Below are 15,616 nucleotides of genomic sequence, written 5' to 3'. Positions count from 1 at the left end.
CCTAATGGGTTTTCTTCTTTTTTTTATTCATTATATTTAAAGAACATTTGTTATTCCCCACAGCTTTGAACAGCATCGATTCATTTTTAGTTTTCTCAAGTCCTCTCTCCTTGCCTACAAATACTGCTTTTGCTGACAAGGTTCCTCCACATATTTCTTTTCCTAAATCAGGTGGAGGGAAACACGCACCCCAAGCTGTAGGTCTCCTCGTTGGTGAGCCAGAATGTTTTTTTTTCTGCTTTCCACAGAAACTTTGTCGTCTTACATCCTATTTTAATAGGTCCAATTTTCAGTTGCATGTTCCTTAGACACACCAGATCTGAATAGCAACATTGGCTTCATTTTTTCCATGCAGGAACTGAACGTTAATTTTTGACAGCAGTATCTAAAGCATTCAGGGGCTCACTGTCCTTCTTCCAAACCTTAATAAGTCCACAGGAGAGTATCAGGTAGGGCACAGAGGAAATGTTTCAAAGGTTCTAGGACCTCTGGGAACACCACATCAAATCCAACTGTACAATCCTCACCAGTGACCAGAAACATTTTTTGTAATGACAGCGCCAAGCCCATCAAGAAATCATTTGGCATCCTCAGCTTAATTCCCTTTGAATACATCTCTAGTCCAGTGGCGCCATTAACAACAGCTTCAGCAGAGGTCTTTATTCAGCAAAACTCTGAAGTCCAAGCACAACTTTCAGCATGAGAATACTGCCATTGAAGTCAATGGCAAAACCTACGTACATGCCTGTCACGCTATACAAGGACTAACAAAACTCTTGCCCTTCTTCTGTCCTAAAAGGTTTAAATCCTGAGGCAGCCCCTGGTACAGTGTCTATTCTGTCACCTTGTAAAAGCAGCAGAAAAAGTGGAGCAATACAAGCACAGATAGAGGAGATCATGCTTTCATTCTCATTTGGGCCCTAATTAATTCAGCAGCTGCTCCTCTACTGCTAACGATGAAATGGTAGCACCTAAATGCTATTACTTGATTGCAATGACCTTTTCCCCTGTCTTTTCTTTCCTGGTTGCAACAGGACTGTACAATGTAAGATAACCAAGCACCTGTATAATGTCAAACCCCATGAGGATCATCAAGCTGCAGTTTTACAAACACCTTTAGGCTGCAACCTTGCGTGCCTCAGAGAAGGCTGTGAGGCTGAAACTGTGGATGTGACAGGCAGGGTTTGATCCTGTCACACAAGGAAAGCCACACGTAGCTGAACCTGTACTTAAAGTGGTCTCCACCACAGCTCTTCTGCTCCTGGTTCATTCGGAGTGACCCCCTTCCATCTCAAGCAAAGTGCACTGCGCTGCTTTGCTGTTTCTTTCCTCCCGGAAACTAAAGAGTGAATGAAAATCTTCCTGTTCAGGATGGTATAAAAAAAAATAATGGCAAATAAAGACATTTTAATTGCATGGGATTTCTGGAAAGAAAAAAAAAAAAAAGTTTCAAAGTGGGGGGAAAAAAAAAAAAAGTAGGTATGTGCCTGGTACACAGAGAGCCCTTTCTCTTCCCCTTTGTGGCAGAGGAATCAATGGAATTCATATAAAAGCAGGAGGGGGGTGGGAAGAGAGATAGGAGATTCCTTGCTTGGTACCAGCAGGTCACAAGTCTCATGAGGCTTGAGCAGGGCTTGGAAGGGAGCTGCTGGCTCTATCTCCATGTGTACCTTTTTGTTCCTTGCCTTGGATTTGCTGGTCCGTGGCATGCTGCTTTGCCTGACTCTATATAGAGCTTGTAGCCTACAGGAATTTGGACAGAGTGGTACAGACATCGCCGACAGAGACTCTGGTCACTGAGTATCCCTTTAAAGGCAGTCTCATGACCCAGTCCTTACTCCACTACCTATTAAAGAAGGAGACAAGACGTACATAGACAGCTTCCATTCAGACACCCAGAAGGACACAGAAAGGCAAGACAATTTAACAGAGCTAACTGTGAGTAAATGCGAGGCATTAGAGGTGCTCTCTAGAGCAAAGGGCATGGAGAAAGATTTGTAGGAAATCCTCAAGTGAAAGAAGGCGCAATATTTCTAAAAATATATTTGCATACATTGTTCAAGAGGCAAACTTCTGTAAAAGAATGCTATTCTGTCATTTTAGCATTTTTTTCCTTTAAATACAAATCTAAATATCTGTTAATATAGCACTGACCAATGCTTGATTTCCCATAAAAATCCAAAGCATTGATTTTGTGCTGCAGGTACTAGAGCCTTTTGCAAATACAACCTTTTTTTTTTCTTTTTTCTTTTTTTTTTTTTTTTTCACTGGGATAAATTGCACAGAAGGAATATCTGGGGGGGAAACCTGAAGACAGCCTTTTGCAAACGTGGATTGAAACCCCAGCCCGGAACCTCCAGCTGAATGTCTGCCCCTCGTGGGGGGCAGATTTCCCTCTGGGAGTGCTGGACGTGACCCTTTTTCTGCTGGGGATGGAAAAGAGCTGTGGGTGCTTGGCAGCACGGAGAACACACAGCTTCCACTGAGGTGTCCCATCGTGCATGCAGGTTGCTGGCTTTTTAATAGAGGAGTACAGTGTGTAACGTGATGGCCAAACATCCTATATGGGAACAGCATCCAGGAAAAGCTTGGTTCTTCTTAGCCAACAGTTGTCAGCATGTCCCTACACCCCATTTTTTCATGGCAACAAGATCTGGCCAGGTATTTTACTAGTGATCATTATTTTCTCTAAATATCTGTGTTATTAATTGCAGGTATGGTTATCTGGTGGAGAGCGTTCCCAGCTCACCTTCATGTTGCCCATTATCTTCTCTGTATCCGTCCTGTCTGCTTGCTGCTTAAAGCAGGGTAACTGCATTTCCTACGATGAGCTGAGAGACCTGAAGACTGAATTTGCTGTCACTCTCTATCACCACATCTCCGGAGCAGAGAACAGAACCAACCTGGTGGTTTCCCCAGCAAGCGTGGCCATTTCTTTGGAGCTGCTGCAGTTTGGAGCCCAAGGAAATACCTTTACAGAGCTGCAGGATGCCCTAGGGTACAACATTCATGGTAATGTACTGCTTAAAAAAAACTTCTTGCCTTATGTTTTGCAGAAAATTCACAGCTTTACTTAGAAGACAGCAACAGCAAACATCATAAACTTCTTTTTCTTCTGTCTCACTGCAAAGATGTAATTTAGAAATGTTTTCTCCACATTTGATAGACAGGTATCAGATGCATAAAGAACACTTAGTAGCAGATGCACACATTATTATTCCTCCTTCTTTTGGGGTGATGCTTATTGTTTTACTTCACTGAAGTTCAATTATAAAAAAAAGGTACTCCCATGAAAAGCAGAAGTGATCCTGTTTTCCTAGGGCTTTCTGGTTCCTGTTGTGTCCTGGTCTCCACCATGTCCTCTACAAGGAGATGATAGGAAGAAGATAGTAATTTGTCTCCTATCCCACTCAGAAATTTTATGAATTTGATGGAAAATGAATTATCTTTATGACTTTAGCCCTATTCCTAATGTTACTACAACTAGCCAAAAAGATGAAAAGTTAGCAGAAGGAAGTTGGCAGACAGTGAGATATGCTGACAGACGGATGGTGCAATTGCATCTTTCCCTGAGAGCAGGCTAAAATAAAATTCTCACTGGGAATCTGGAAGAGATATGGAAAAGGCAGATGTCTCAGAAGCCAGCATTAAGAGAGCTGAATTGAAGGATGCTGTTTTCATTTTAACTCTGGATTATCCTACCATCTCACACCACATGGCAAAAACTATTTTGCGTGATGGGCACAATGTTTATGAGAAGTGGATGACTGCCTCATCTTCAAAATTTGCAGCTTACATACAAGACTTATGTATAGAGATGACACCATTATCCCTCAGCATAAAATTTACTTTCAGCATCTGAAGACTAAAGATAAGACCTACAGAAATTTCAGAACTGTCCTGTAGCCTGCTTCAGCCATCATTACCATCCTCTATATCATTGATATTCAAAACCAGCACAGCAGTAAGAGCTGACTCTGTTTGATATAGACAGATACAGATACGTGTACTGACACAAGGACAGTGTCTCTATATTGTGAGCAGGTGATATAATGACACCTTGCCTATAAGACTCCCTTTCTGTAGATTTAGTAGGGTAATTTTAAACAGCAATAATTCATACAAGGATTTTACCTTGGTAATTGTCACACTTCTTGTCATGTAGGGGATCTATTAAGAAAAAAGTAAGAAAAAAAAATTAAAGAGAACATTGCACATTGAAATTTAGGCACAAACCTCCACACAAAATATAACAAAGAGAAGTGCAGAGGTTGTTAATGACCTGCTAGCTCTTTTGCACTGTCTGACTTCTGTCTTCTCACATAATACGAAGCAGACGTTTTATCTCTACTTTAGCTCTTGTGGCACAAGCCACGTGAGTCTTGGCTTTCAGTAATATTAATGTATGAATGTGGGAAGAAAAGTAGGATGGGATCTATTGCTATTGGTTGTAATAGCAAATTTCCAGTGGGGGATTAGGAAATGACCAAAATCAAACACTTTAAGATCAAATACTTTGAACAAATTTCCTATCAGATGAGTAAAACCAAATTACATATATATGCATGTCTGATAAAATTCCATTCTTCCATATTTGCATTAATATTTTAGTCAGTCTTTCTTTCACAATAATGAAGGATGTGGTTAAAACCTTGGCAGACTAAAAACAATGAAAACATTGATGGTTCATTCACTATTCACAGAGAATCAGCTCTTACATGCACTTGTAATCTTCTTTTAACATTTGGAAGATTTGTTCACCTTTATTCTAGTACTAAGAAAAACAATGTTTAAAGGGATGTCTCTGTAGACAGCACACATAAAATGTTGTATTTTAAATATTTTCTCCTTGCTATTTTACTTTACCCGTCATAGAGTATTTTAAAGCAAATTTGAAATGCTTTCTGAGTAAGAATTCAGGACTTTGGTTAGCTAAGCACTTTGATACGACTGAAGTTACAACCTCAGGATACCACACCTCGCATTAACATCTGCTTCCAATTTACCATCTTTGATTTCTTACATCCTCCAGAGAGCTTGCCAAACACTCCTGCACTAATGAAAAACACACAAGGAAAGCACTTTACACCTCAGACTGTGTGAGTTTTCTTGACATCTGTTCAAGGAGTTCAGTATTTTATCCCTTAAAGAGTAATAGATCTGAGTCTTAATACCAACCTTCATATAGGTGATTAGTCTTCCTGCAGGTTATTAGAGGAGAGCTATTAGGTTAGAAAGCATGTGCTGGGTTCTTGGGTGGTAGAAATAGTGAAGCTTTCCCTCTACCCCAGCAAAAATCTGAGCAGATGTAGTAGAAGTCTCCTGTTGAGATCAGGGACCTGGCTAGGAGCCGGAGTCTCATGGCAATCCTCCCCTTGACTTGGTGATCAGCCTGGGACAGGCTCGTCCAGGCAGGATGGATCCAGCCCACCCAAATCCTCCCTGGGTTATCAGCCCCAAATCGCCCATGTCCCAGGCAGCAGCCCGGCCTGCATTCCCTCCAGCTCTGCCTATGGGAAACGGGGTGCTTCCTTCCTCTGACTTAGGCACTACCTGGTGTTAAAACCAATATTTCCAGTCCAAGCCATAACTTAAGCCTAGCCATGCCCCCTTTGGGGTTTCGGGTACCTGGGATCTGCTCAGGGTGCCCCAGGTGTACAGGCTGAGGCAGAGGAGCACCTGAGCTGAGTGCGGCCCTGAAGAAGCTAGGGCACTTATCTTAAGTACTTATCTTATCTCCAGTACTTATCTCCATGAGGATGGTGGCCAACATTTGTATATGACAGCGAGTTACTGAGCTTTCACACAGAAATTAGGACACGTGGTGAAATTTCACCTAGGGAAACCAGAAAGGCCCACTGGTGCCACAGAGCCAAGAGGCACTGATGCCTTGCCGAAGGACTGCTGCCCCTTCCCCAGGGCAGTCTGTTTATGGGTAGAGGAACCTGATGGAAACTTCTTAATGGCAAGTCACAAACTCAACAGGACTTCTATTGGGTGGATGTAGGCACATCTCCTTCAAGGGCTAAGGGGAAGGTGCTGACCCACACACATGGGAGGTCTGAGGTTTGGCATCAACGCTGTGCAGAGCAAGTGTGTGCTTCAGGAGGTCACCTCAGAGTGAATTGTCTCACCACAAACCATTAGAGTGAACAAAATGTTGACAGCTAGAAAAGGCTGCTAAACCATCCTTCAGGAAAGCCTATTAAGAACTCTGAGATTTTAGAAACACAAGATCCTCTACATTTGGAAAACTCACCTCCCTGGTGGTCCACCCCACAACCCTGTATCCATCACAGAAGCCCCCACCGTTGGCCTACCATGAACTCCCCAGGAAAAGGAGAGTGGGGCGCTACTCCACTATTTTCATTTTTGGACAATGTACTAGATAATATATTATTGAATTTTTGAACAATGCTGAGTTTGTAGTTTCTACAAGCATTTTGTAAGACCAGAATAGAATTTAAAAGGCTCCTGGCAAACTGGAGAAATGTGTGAAGCTAATAGGACACGATTCAATAAGGAGAAGTGCAAAATTCCACATTTAGAAGTAACAATCAGCTGTTCAAGTCCGGGAACTATGAGCTAACAAGGAGGTGTTTTTTTTTTTAATAAAAGGATCTGAGGGCTCTTAGGAAATCCTAAAAACTGAATATTAAATGTGAAATGTAATTGTACTTCAAAACACACATCAGGAAACTTAGCAGCTCTACTTAGCATTGCCAGGCAATACTGGGTCAGTCTGGGGCACTGTCCTTCGATGATGATGATGATGATGATGATGATGATGATGATGATGATGATAATAATAATAATAATAATAATAATAATAATAATAATAATAATAATAATAATGAGGGCCAAGGGTAGCAGACAGACCTGGGGCAGTCAGGGAGGTGCTCCTCCTGGTATGGGTGGCATTGACGATGGCACGAGATGTCTGTAACTGTACTACTGGCAGCTCAGCAAGTCACAGCTGGAGGTGCTTGATCTAACGGGAACTCAGAGAGTGCCCAGAAGAGCTTAATATTCCTTACAAACTGTAAGAGCTATATTCATGTAGAGGTCTGAGCCTGATGTTGAATCACCCATTTGACATATCTGCGCTGGAGTGCTTTCTGCAGCAGCATGAAGAGTGCTTTTCTACACCCAGTGCATCACCGTGCTTGACAGTAATACCCCATAAAGTCAAGGGTGCTTCAGTTGTGACAGTGCTGTAATTTTCAGAGAGCACTGGTGTCAGCACCAGAGCTGAGAGCTGCTGAGCCCTGCTGCAGTCTCTGCTGCCTTGGCCTCAACATGATAACTGCAGTTTTTCCCTCTCTCTCACCTGGCAGATCAAAGCGTGCAGGATTTTTTACACACAGTGTACGAAGGAGCAGCCGACTCTGGCCAGGGCACGGTGGTCCAGCTGGCATGTTCCTTCTTCGTGCCCACCGGCATGATGCTCTCACCCCACTTCGCTGCACGTGCCGCGCGCTGGGCAAACAGCAGCCTGCAGCAGACCGACTTCACCGACCCCAACCGAACTGCAGCCCAAATACAGGAGTGGATCTCCAGTAACCTCAGAGGTAGTGTAACAGCCCACGAGAATGATTGCACATGGATAAAATGTAAAATGATAACCAGAGAGCATGCACTTAAACAAGTGTAAATACAACCAGGCATCTCACCACACTCCCCGTTGCCTAAACCAAGACCAACAGCCAGGAAATCTAATTCTTGTGGTGCTGCTGCTCATTTTTAATGGAAGGGAAGAGCCAGCATATCTGTGAGCACAAGCCTGCAGTGTTAAGCCATCAACCGCATGGCCTTATTCCTCTAGTTTTTAAAATGGCAATCCTTTGCAGCGCTTTCAGTTTTAATGAGGAGCAGCCCAGCTCCCCAGGGACGGAGCTTGCTGCGCTGAACGCCTTCACGCTGCGCTGGGGAACGTGCCGAGCTGTAAGCTCAGCAGTTAGGCTCCTGAGTTTAAAAAAGTCAAAATGGGAAATGAAGAGAGTTAGCTTTCCACACAAGCAAGGAAAGTAGTAAAATGAGATTGTATGTTAATGAAAAAAAAAAAATAAAATGAAAAAGCAAGTCCTTAGAAGCAGCAGACCAAGTCAATCCCTGATTCACCCCATCGACTTCAGTTACATGAATGTTAATTTGGCCATCAACATGTAATGTGGTGTTTAACACAAACATTAAAGCTGTTATTGAAAAAAAAAAAATAATCTGTGCTTCTCAAATGGACTGTAACAAGTGATCCAGCTTCAAGATAGGAAATTATTGCTCTAGAAGTGGGTACTAGAATGGGAGTTCGTATTGTGGTACTCAGATGAGTTAAAGGTGGATCACACCTACAAAATTCTTTGAGATACCCAAAGTGGGATGAGTTGAACTGCTAATTACATTGGATACGGGGAGAATTAGGATATGAGCTTCGGTTGACTTAGTTACTTCATCTTTGTACAATGGCCCTCAGCATTGAGAAATTTGAGCTCAATTATGGGGACAACATGGACCAAGAGGCAACCTTGAGGTCCATGTAACTAGTTGTACGATGACTCTTGCCATTTGGGCTGCTGAGCAGTCCTGGCCTGCTTTATTTCTTCACAAACAGGACAGCCTGTGTCTCCCTCCCTGTCTCTTTCCCATGCAGATGGAGACGTGCATGGACTGCCTTTGGAGGGAGCTGCATCGCCGCTCAGTCGGGTCACTGTGGTGAGCACCATGTACTTCAAAAGCGTGTGGCTAAAGAAGTTTTCCTTTATGGATACACAGATCTTGCCTTTTACCATGGCGGAGGGCATAATCCTGAAAGTGCCCACAATGCATCACACAGCTGAAGTTAACTACGGTAACTGTCCTTATCCCTGACTTTCTCTATAATACAACACAGAATATTTTTACTTATTTAGTTTTCCACAGCTACTGCACTAAGCTATTTTCCCAGCTGAGACAATGATGAGAAAAAAAGTCACCTAAAACAAAGACACCAACTGGGTAACTGAATTGACTCTTAGTCCCAGTCACAAAATACATACTTGGTTCAACATGGTTCCTAAAACATCTACTGTCCCTCGCCCATCCCTAACAGACCAACGCTTGCCAGCACCCATCAACAAGCTTGTTAGTTATAGCCCCTACCAATTTGGCTTGTGGGTTGGGTAAGGTCCTGTCCCCTCACCCTGATCACTGTCCCTCAGGTGTGCGAGCACCAGAGAGAGGATAATATCACTGTGAGCATCAGTGCTCTGGTCACAGTCCGTCTCCAAGGATTTAGGGTAAAATATTCAGGGCAAATTCTGCAACAAAGAGGAGGGGAATTTTTCTGGCCCTTACATCCAGCAAGTGGATGCCATCAGCGTGGAATTAAAACACTATGAATATAGGTCAAACGTATTTGTATAATATATAAACATATTGTATTCTTCTTTCAAATGTTTGGAGCATAAAGGTTGGTGACACAAGGATTCATCCTGTAGACTTAATGTTCAGCAACCCGGGATTCTTCCATTTAACTCTACAATCCCTTTTCAAATATAAAAAGCTCCTTTCCCTTCTGTTTTAAATTTCAATATCTCACTTGTATAAAAACCTTTTTAATTCCTGATCTAAATTTCTTTAAGACTAGTTTATATCCCTTAGTATCGTGCAAGATATAACCTTTAACTTAAATAGCTTTTTTTTTTTCATCTTTGATATTTACTCCTAAATGTATTTTTGAGTGAGATGCCAGGCTCATCTAATCTCCTCAGTAAATAGGTATTCCAATTCTCTACTGTACTTTTCCATTTTGAATTAATCTTCATTGAAAGTAAGGGACCAGAAATTTATATAATTTTATTGAGTCATACACATGCTCAATACTCCACTCTTAGTGTTTATATGCCTTTGCTAAAATGCCTTGCTTAGTTCATTGGGTGTTACTCAGGCTGTACCCCACCTGTTTTGTCATTTTCCACTCATCCATCCATTATTTTTTTTTCAGTTGAGTCCTGGGTAAATCAAGGGGAGGGAAATCTCAATAAATACATGCCCTTTTTTGTGAGTTTCTGAGACATTATTGGATTTCCACCACCCCAGTGATAAAAGTAACCTCACTGTTCAACTTTGATGAAAATCTTGATCATTGGCAACACTTTGGAAAGCCACTGGTAACTTCTTTTCAACACAGGAACCCCTTCGAGCAGTTGATTGCTACCTTCCAGTTCTGGCTCTAACTGACATCATTTCTACCTGTAAACAGCACCATAGAGAAACCGTGTCCAATGTTTCACCTAAAACTAGACAGCTGGATCTATGCTTTTTTATCAAGCCAATTATCCAGTCAAAAAGATTATAGATTTGTTTGCTAGGGTCTACCTGATTTGCAGTTTATCTCACTTTCTATTTCCCTCTATGACTTGACTATTCATTTCTCCAGGGTATACTCAAAACTTTTCAAGTGAAGACCCAAAATTTCCCAGACAACTTTCTTTTTCTTTATAAATACACTCTTGTTTTCTAGACTACTGTCTAGAGACACAACCTCTGAATTTACAGGTTTATTGAAAATCTTTGCTAACACATTTGCGATTTCACATCCAAGTTGCCTTTGAATTCTGAGGTGGTAATTATGCAGGCCCCAGATTTGTCTCTCTGAAGTAGGTTAAGCCTCATTTCCATTTCTGGTACTGTAATTCCTCTTGTTCTTTCCTCATTTCCATCATTATCCGATTATATATCATCAAACTAATTCTTTCCCATTGCTTCCAGTAAAAAATTGGAAAGGAATCTAAAAAAAAAAAAAAAAATTGATTTCAGCGTTCAGAAACACCATTCATCCTTCATTTTTCTCTTATTGTTTTTTTATACGGTTAAAACATTTTCCTTTTCTGGTCCACAGTCACATCAAGCAGGCAGTTAGCCAGATATCGTTTCTATACCTCTTTATCTCTGAACCATAGTTAACCTGGCAAAGGAATCATTTTTTCTAGTCTTGGAAAGCTTTCCCATACTGCTATGTCTTTGTGGTATTTCCTCTTTCAGAAAGTCCATGGTGTGTCAGCCACACTTCCTCCTCCTGCTGGGACCACCCACTCCTGAGCATGTTCACACTTCTGACTTGGAGAGCTCCCATCCCTCTTGTGCATTCTGACTTTTTCAGAGGTTAATTGACTTTACCAAGGAGTGCCAAGTTTCCTTTTCCAAAACCCACTGCCTTCTCATCCTCATTGTTGAGTAGTGTAAACTACTACATCAGCTCACAGTTGTTCAGCCCTGGGTGACTCTGTATCCCTAGCTCACTGCAGGATCTTTGCTACCCCTGAAATCTGGAGGAGCATCATCCTTTGTTCCTTCACAAGTTATCTGGTTAAACAAATGGGTTTCTTGGGACTATCAGCTCAGGAACAGACCTTTTATCTGAACAGTTAGTAGGGTGAGACAAAGAAATGAGACATCTGAAATGACTGAATGCAGGCTCATATAAATGGAGAACTTGGGTAAAGACCAGTGATCAGAAATTCAGCAGCTGACCTACATTACCTGAGCATAAATGTGCTCAGAGGCCTCTGCAAACTTGGTGTAAAATCAGTTGTTCTCGTCTGACCATTTGTCTAAATAGAAGTCCATCCTGCTCATCCATAATATTTCCATAAAAAAGGGAAGTTACCAAAATACTGGGGTTACCTCTTCATCCAGTCTGAAATGCGTGAGCTTTCTTTAGCTGGAGAGACTTTCGAGGAAAGTAGAAATGAGACAGATCACTGAAATTTTACTGATTTTCAGATTTGGTAGGGACAATTCAGTCCTTGTCCCTAGAAATGCTACAAACATCTCTGACAAATCAGTTTGAAATTAATAAAAAAAAAAAAAAAAAAAGACAGGCTTATTGTAACAAATTAGAGACATGAGATAACTTTCCTTCATTATTAAATGACTGCAGCTGTATACTGTCAGTACTCAAAATGCAGAGTTAGTTGTGGCCTGTGTTGCTCTAGCATTTACAACATTGTTTATCCTTTTAACGTGACCATGCAGAACAGATCAGCCTGGGGACAATTAACACTGCTCTGAGTAAGTGTCAAAGTACTATTTACACATGGTTTTTAAATGCTGCAGCTATTTTGTGTTGGTTTTAGTGTTTGTTCGTTTGTTTTTTTTTTTTTTCCCCTAAGTGATTTGTTGACTGTGTTTGAATACTGATTTAGCATGTGTATATATAGTCCTTATGGGATGCTCAAAACCAGCTCAAGTAAGGAAGATGAAACATCCTGACTCAGTTATCTCAAGTCTTTGGTTTTCTTTTTAATTAACAAGCCAGGTCAGTGGACAACACAAATTGAGACACAAGCTTCAAAGTGTCAGCATGCCCACGAATTAAACCACTCCTGGCCAGTGCACAACAAATGTAAATGTTGTCTGCTTGCAAACAAGGTCTTTTTAGAGCAAAAGAATCCATGTGCTGGGAATTGGTTTTATGAGTGCAATTCCCTCACTGCGCTGCATGGTGTGAGGGTTAATCTAAGAGTCTAAAACTTAATCTAGCAGAATAACCAACATTTAATGAATGCTATCTAACATAGAATTGCAAAACTAACAAGCATTGTACATGAAATATTTGAGACTTTCTGTAGCTGTGTATTTCTGAGAAAATATTTAGGTATGATGAGCATTAGCTAGCCATGTTTTGTTTTTTATTTTATAGCTGCTGACTCAAAAAGCATGAATATCTAACCTTAAAGATAAAACTACTACAGTTTGGTGAAAAGAGAGATTATTGCGGATAGCCTGCGGCAATGGCAATTATAAGTCACTTACTTGTAACTTGTATTTAACTCCTTGCACACTATTGCTGAATGTTCCTGGAATGATGTTTATTGGATCAACAGATGAAAAAATGAGGAAAATTGTGATAATTGGGTTTGTTCTGTTGTTTAACAGAGCTCTCTAGGAATGTCCATATTAATTGTTCAGCAAAATATAGAATTAAAATGGTACTTTAAGATGTTTTTTACAAGATGTTGAATAACTAATCGCAAGGTTGGAAGCCAAGCAGCTATTACTTTTGACACTATTTTTCTAAAACCTTCATTTGATTTTCATAGTTTCTAGGCCTAGATTTTCGAAACTAATAAATTTGGTGCATAAGTATAACCCTAACTACTTTATCATTTAATGTAGCTATTTGTCTCCTGAAATTAGAAAAAAATATATATATATTTTTTTTAATGGTAGTAAAGATAGAAACATAAGGCAAAGTAAGTTTCAGTTAATTAAATAGTATACTCTTTTTTCATAAATTCTTTCAGCAATGAATTTTTAGTGAAAGGTATTATAGATGGAAATCACGGAGAGAACAGTACACTTACTGAAAGAGCACGCATTGCGGAAACAGTCACCATCACATTACTGTCATTGCCTTGGTAATGTTTTGAAAACTTCTCCAGAGTTATTTTATTTTTTCCTACTTCAATGGTGAAATGAGATCTGTATTTGCCCACCTACAGGCCAATTCCAGACGGCAACTCTGGAGCCTTTCAGTGTGGTTGAGTTACCCTACCTAGGGGAGAAACTCAGCATGTTCATAGTGCTTCCCAGTCACAGAAGAACACCTTTGTCCCAGATTGAGTCTCACCTTTCTGCCAAAACCATAACACTCTGGACCAGCAGCTTAAAGAGGATGAAGATGGATGTTTTTCTACCTAGGTAATTTTATTCCTCAAAAATGGCTTCACTACTCCAGTTGTCACAATTATGAGTGTTAGTGCTGGCATGAGTAACCTCCAAGACAGAACTAAATGTGATACTTTGAGATCTCTTCTTCACAATCAGAAAAGCTCTATCCCTTTAATAAGCCATGAAGAGGTGAGCTGAGAATACCAAAGTTTTTCAATATGTTCTGTACTATTTAGAAAAAACAATAGTAGCATATTTTTTACAACTTACTCCATACTACAAAAAAACACTGACCAACTAACGTCCCCACTTCAACTCATACCCATTTTTCTGTGCACAAAGCAACTTTCAGCCATACGTTTTGAACATTAGTCATTAATTGCTGCTACCAAATGCACATATCCCTGTTAGTACTTTCTATCAGATACTCAAATGAAATCATGTAGCAAGAGGAATCTAGCACAAGCAAGCCTGTTGTAGCTGCACCTATTGTATCCATCAGCATGGAAGGGCCTCATTACACATTCCTTACAATACATTCCCCACATTAACAAAGCACTGAAAAAACAATCTGTACATTAATACCCCTTTCCTCCAAGCTAATTTTTGGTAATGTTTCAAAGAGCCCTTTTGCTACAGCTAAGTAGGGCATTAATAAAATCACATACAGGAAAACGCAAAGTTCATGTGTCAAGAAGAATGAGCAGCAGGCTGATTGCATGAGGTGGAGGCAAGGGATTCTTCCTGTTAATGTCTTCAAGTGAAGATGAGTTGCTTTTCTGGAAAATATGCTTAATCAGACGAAAGGCATTGAGATCATACTGAAATAGATGGCTGAAATGCAAAGGCTTGAAATAAATTGTATCTGTTCCACCTTTTAGCTCTATGAAACTATGAATGCTGCATTTAAATAAGATCTATCATCTTAATTCCAGGTTCAGTATTCAAAGCCTTTTTGACCTAAAGACAGTTTTTTCTGCCTTGGGAATTCGAGATGCATTTGATCCCATCACTGCTAATTTTAAAGGTGTTTCAGGTAAGAGGCTTGACTGAATATAAAGTGGTCATTGACACAATGGTTGTAGACTCTCAGATCGTATTTGAATGATTCAGTAGACCTGGGCCCGCTGGACTGATTGTGCTTCCTTCTCTACAAACTCCAAAACACAAATCACATTCAGCCAGTCTAATTTATTATTGATAACTCCATTTTGAGCTGTTGCTTTGTAGAAAAGAGGAATCTGATAGGGACAGGGTTGGTTTGGGGTTTTCCTTTTTCTACTTTCACCGAGTAACCCTGCTTTCAGCCACAACAACTAGGGAGACCTCTCAAACAAACCATTCCTATCAGGTCCTACATTTAGTTCACCCATTGTCCACGTGGTAGGAAAATATTCATAAAGATGAAAGAACAGGTAAATTAAGGTAAAAATGAGGGAGAAAGGGGTATTCACAGTGACTTAAGTCACCTGGAAAGTCCCTGTAATCAGAGGCAGTCGAATTTGTGCATTTCTGCTCATGCCCTGCCTTCCTCCATAGCAACGGAGATCTGAGACATGCTGTCCTCCCTAGGCTGAAGTAACCTGATACCACCTGCATGTGTTATCTCACTCTAAAGATGTTCCTATATTGCCTCAAAGTGATGCTTTTCTGTGGCTTGAGCCTGTGACAGAGGACATGCTCAGACAGAGATTCAAGACAAACGAGAGTTTTAACCTTTTCTCTGATTTGCCTGCACTTGGAGAACGCTGACCCAAAAGCCACGCAGTCCCATGATTTCAGCTACATGCTGAGCTAAGAAGTCCTTAATATAGAGCTAATTTAGATGTTCAGGCTGTCTATATTCATCCATCTATAAAGACACATCTATGAAAACACTGAATCAAACTTAGAATTGAGGATCTTCTAACATGGAAGCCAGATACAGAGAAAGTAATTGAGAGGGAGATGCATACTGTGCTGTCCT

The 15,616-nt window shown here is 40.7% G+C and overlaps 1 protein-coding gene across 1 annotated transcript in view; it reads left to right on the top strand.

Moving 5' to 3' along the window:
- Positions 1-15,616, top strand: part of SERPINE3 (serpin family E member 3) — a gene marked incomplete at both ends in the record, with an annotated part of 30,861 nt that overhangs the window by 10,524 nt on the left and 4,721 nt on the right. The window contains 5 exons of the mRNA XM_084284297.1: positions 2,715-3,012; positions 7,338-7,571; positions 8,648-8,845; positions 13,482-13,680; positions 14,586-14,686. Of these exons, the coding sequence (XP_084140423.1) occupies positions 2,715-3,012; positions 7,338-7,571; positions 8,648-8,845; positions 13,482-13,680; positions 14,586-14,686 (1,030 nt within the window). The remainder of the gene's footprint in view (positions 1-2,714; positions 3,013-7,337; positions 7,572-8,647; positions 8,846-13,481; positions 13,681-14,585; positions 14,687-15,616) is intronic.

The sequence above is a fragment of the Netta rufina genome (genome assembly GCF_964035555.1).
Source record: "Netta rufina genome assembly, chromosome: 1".
Lineage (NCBI taxonomy): Eukaryota > Metazoa > Chordata > Aves > Anseriformes > Anatidae > Netta > Netta rufina.
Note: the sequence above shows the minus strand (reverse complement) of the source record. Positions and strands in the feature narration are given on the sequence as shown.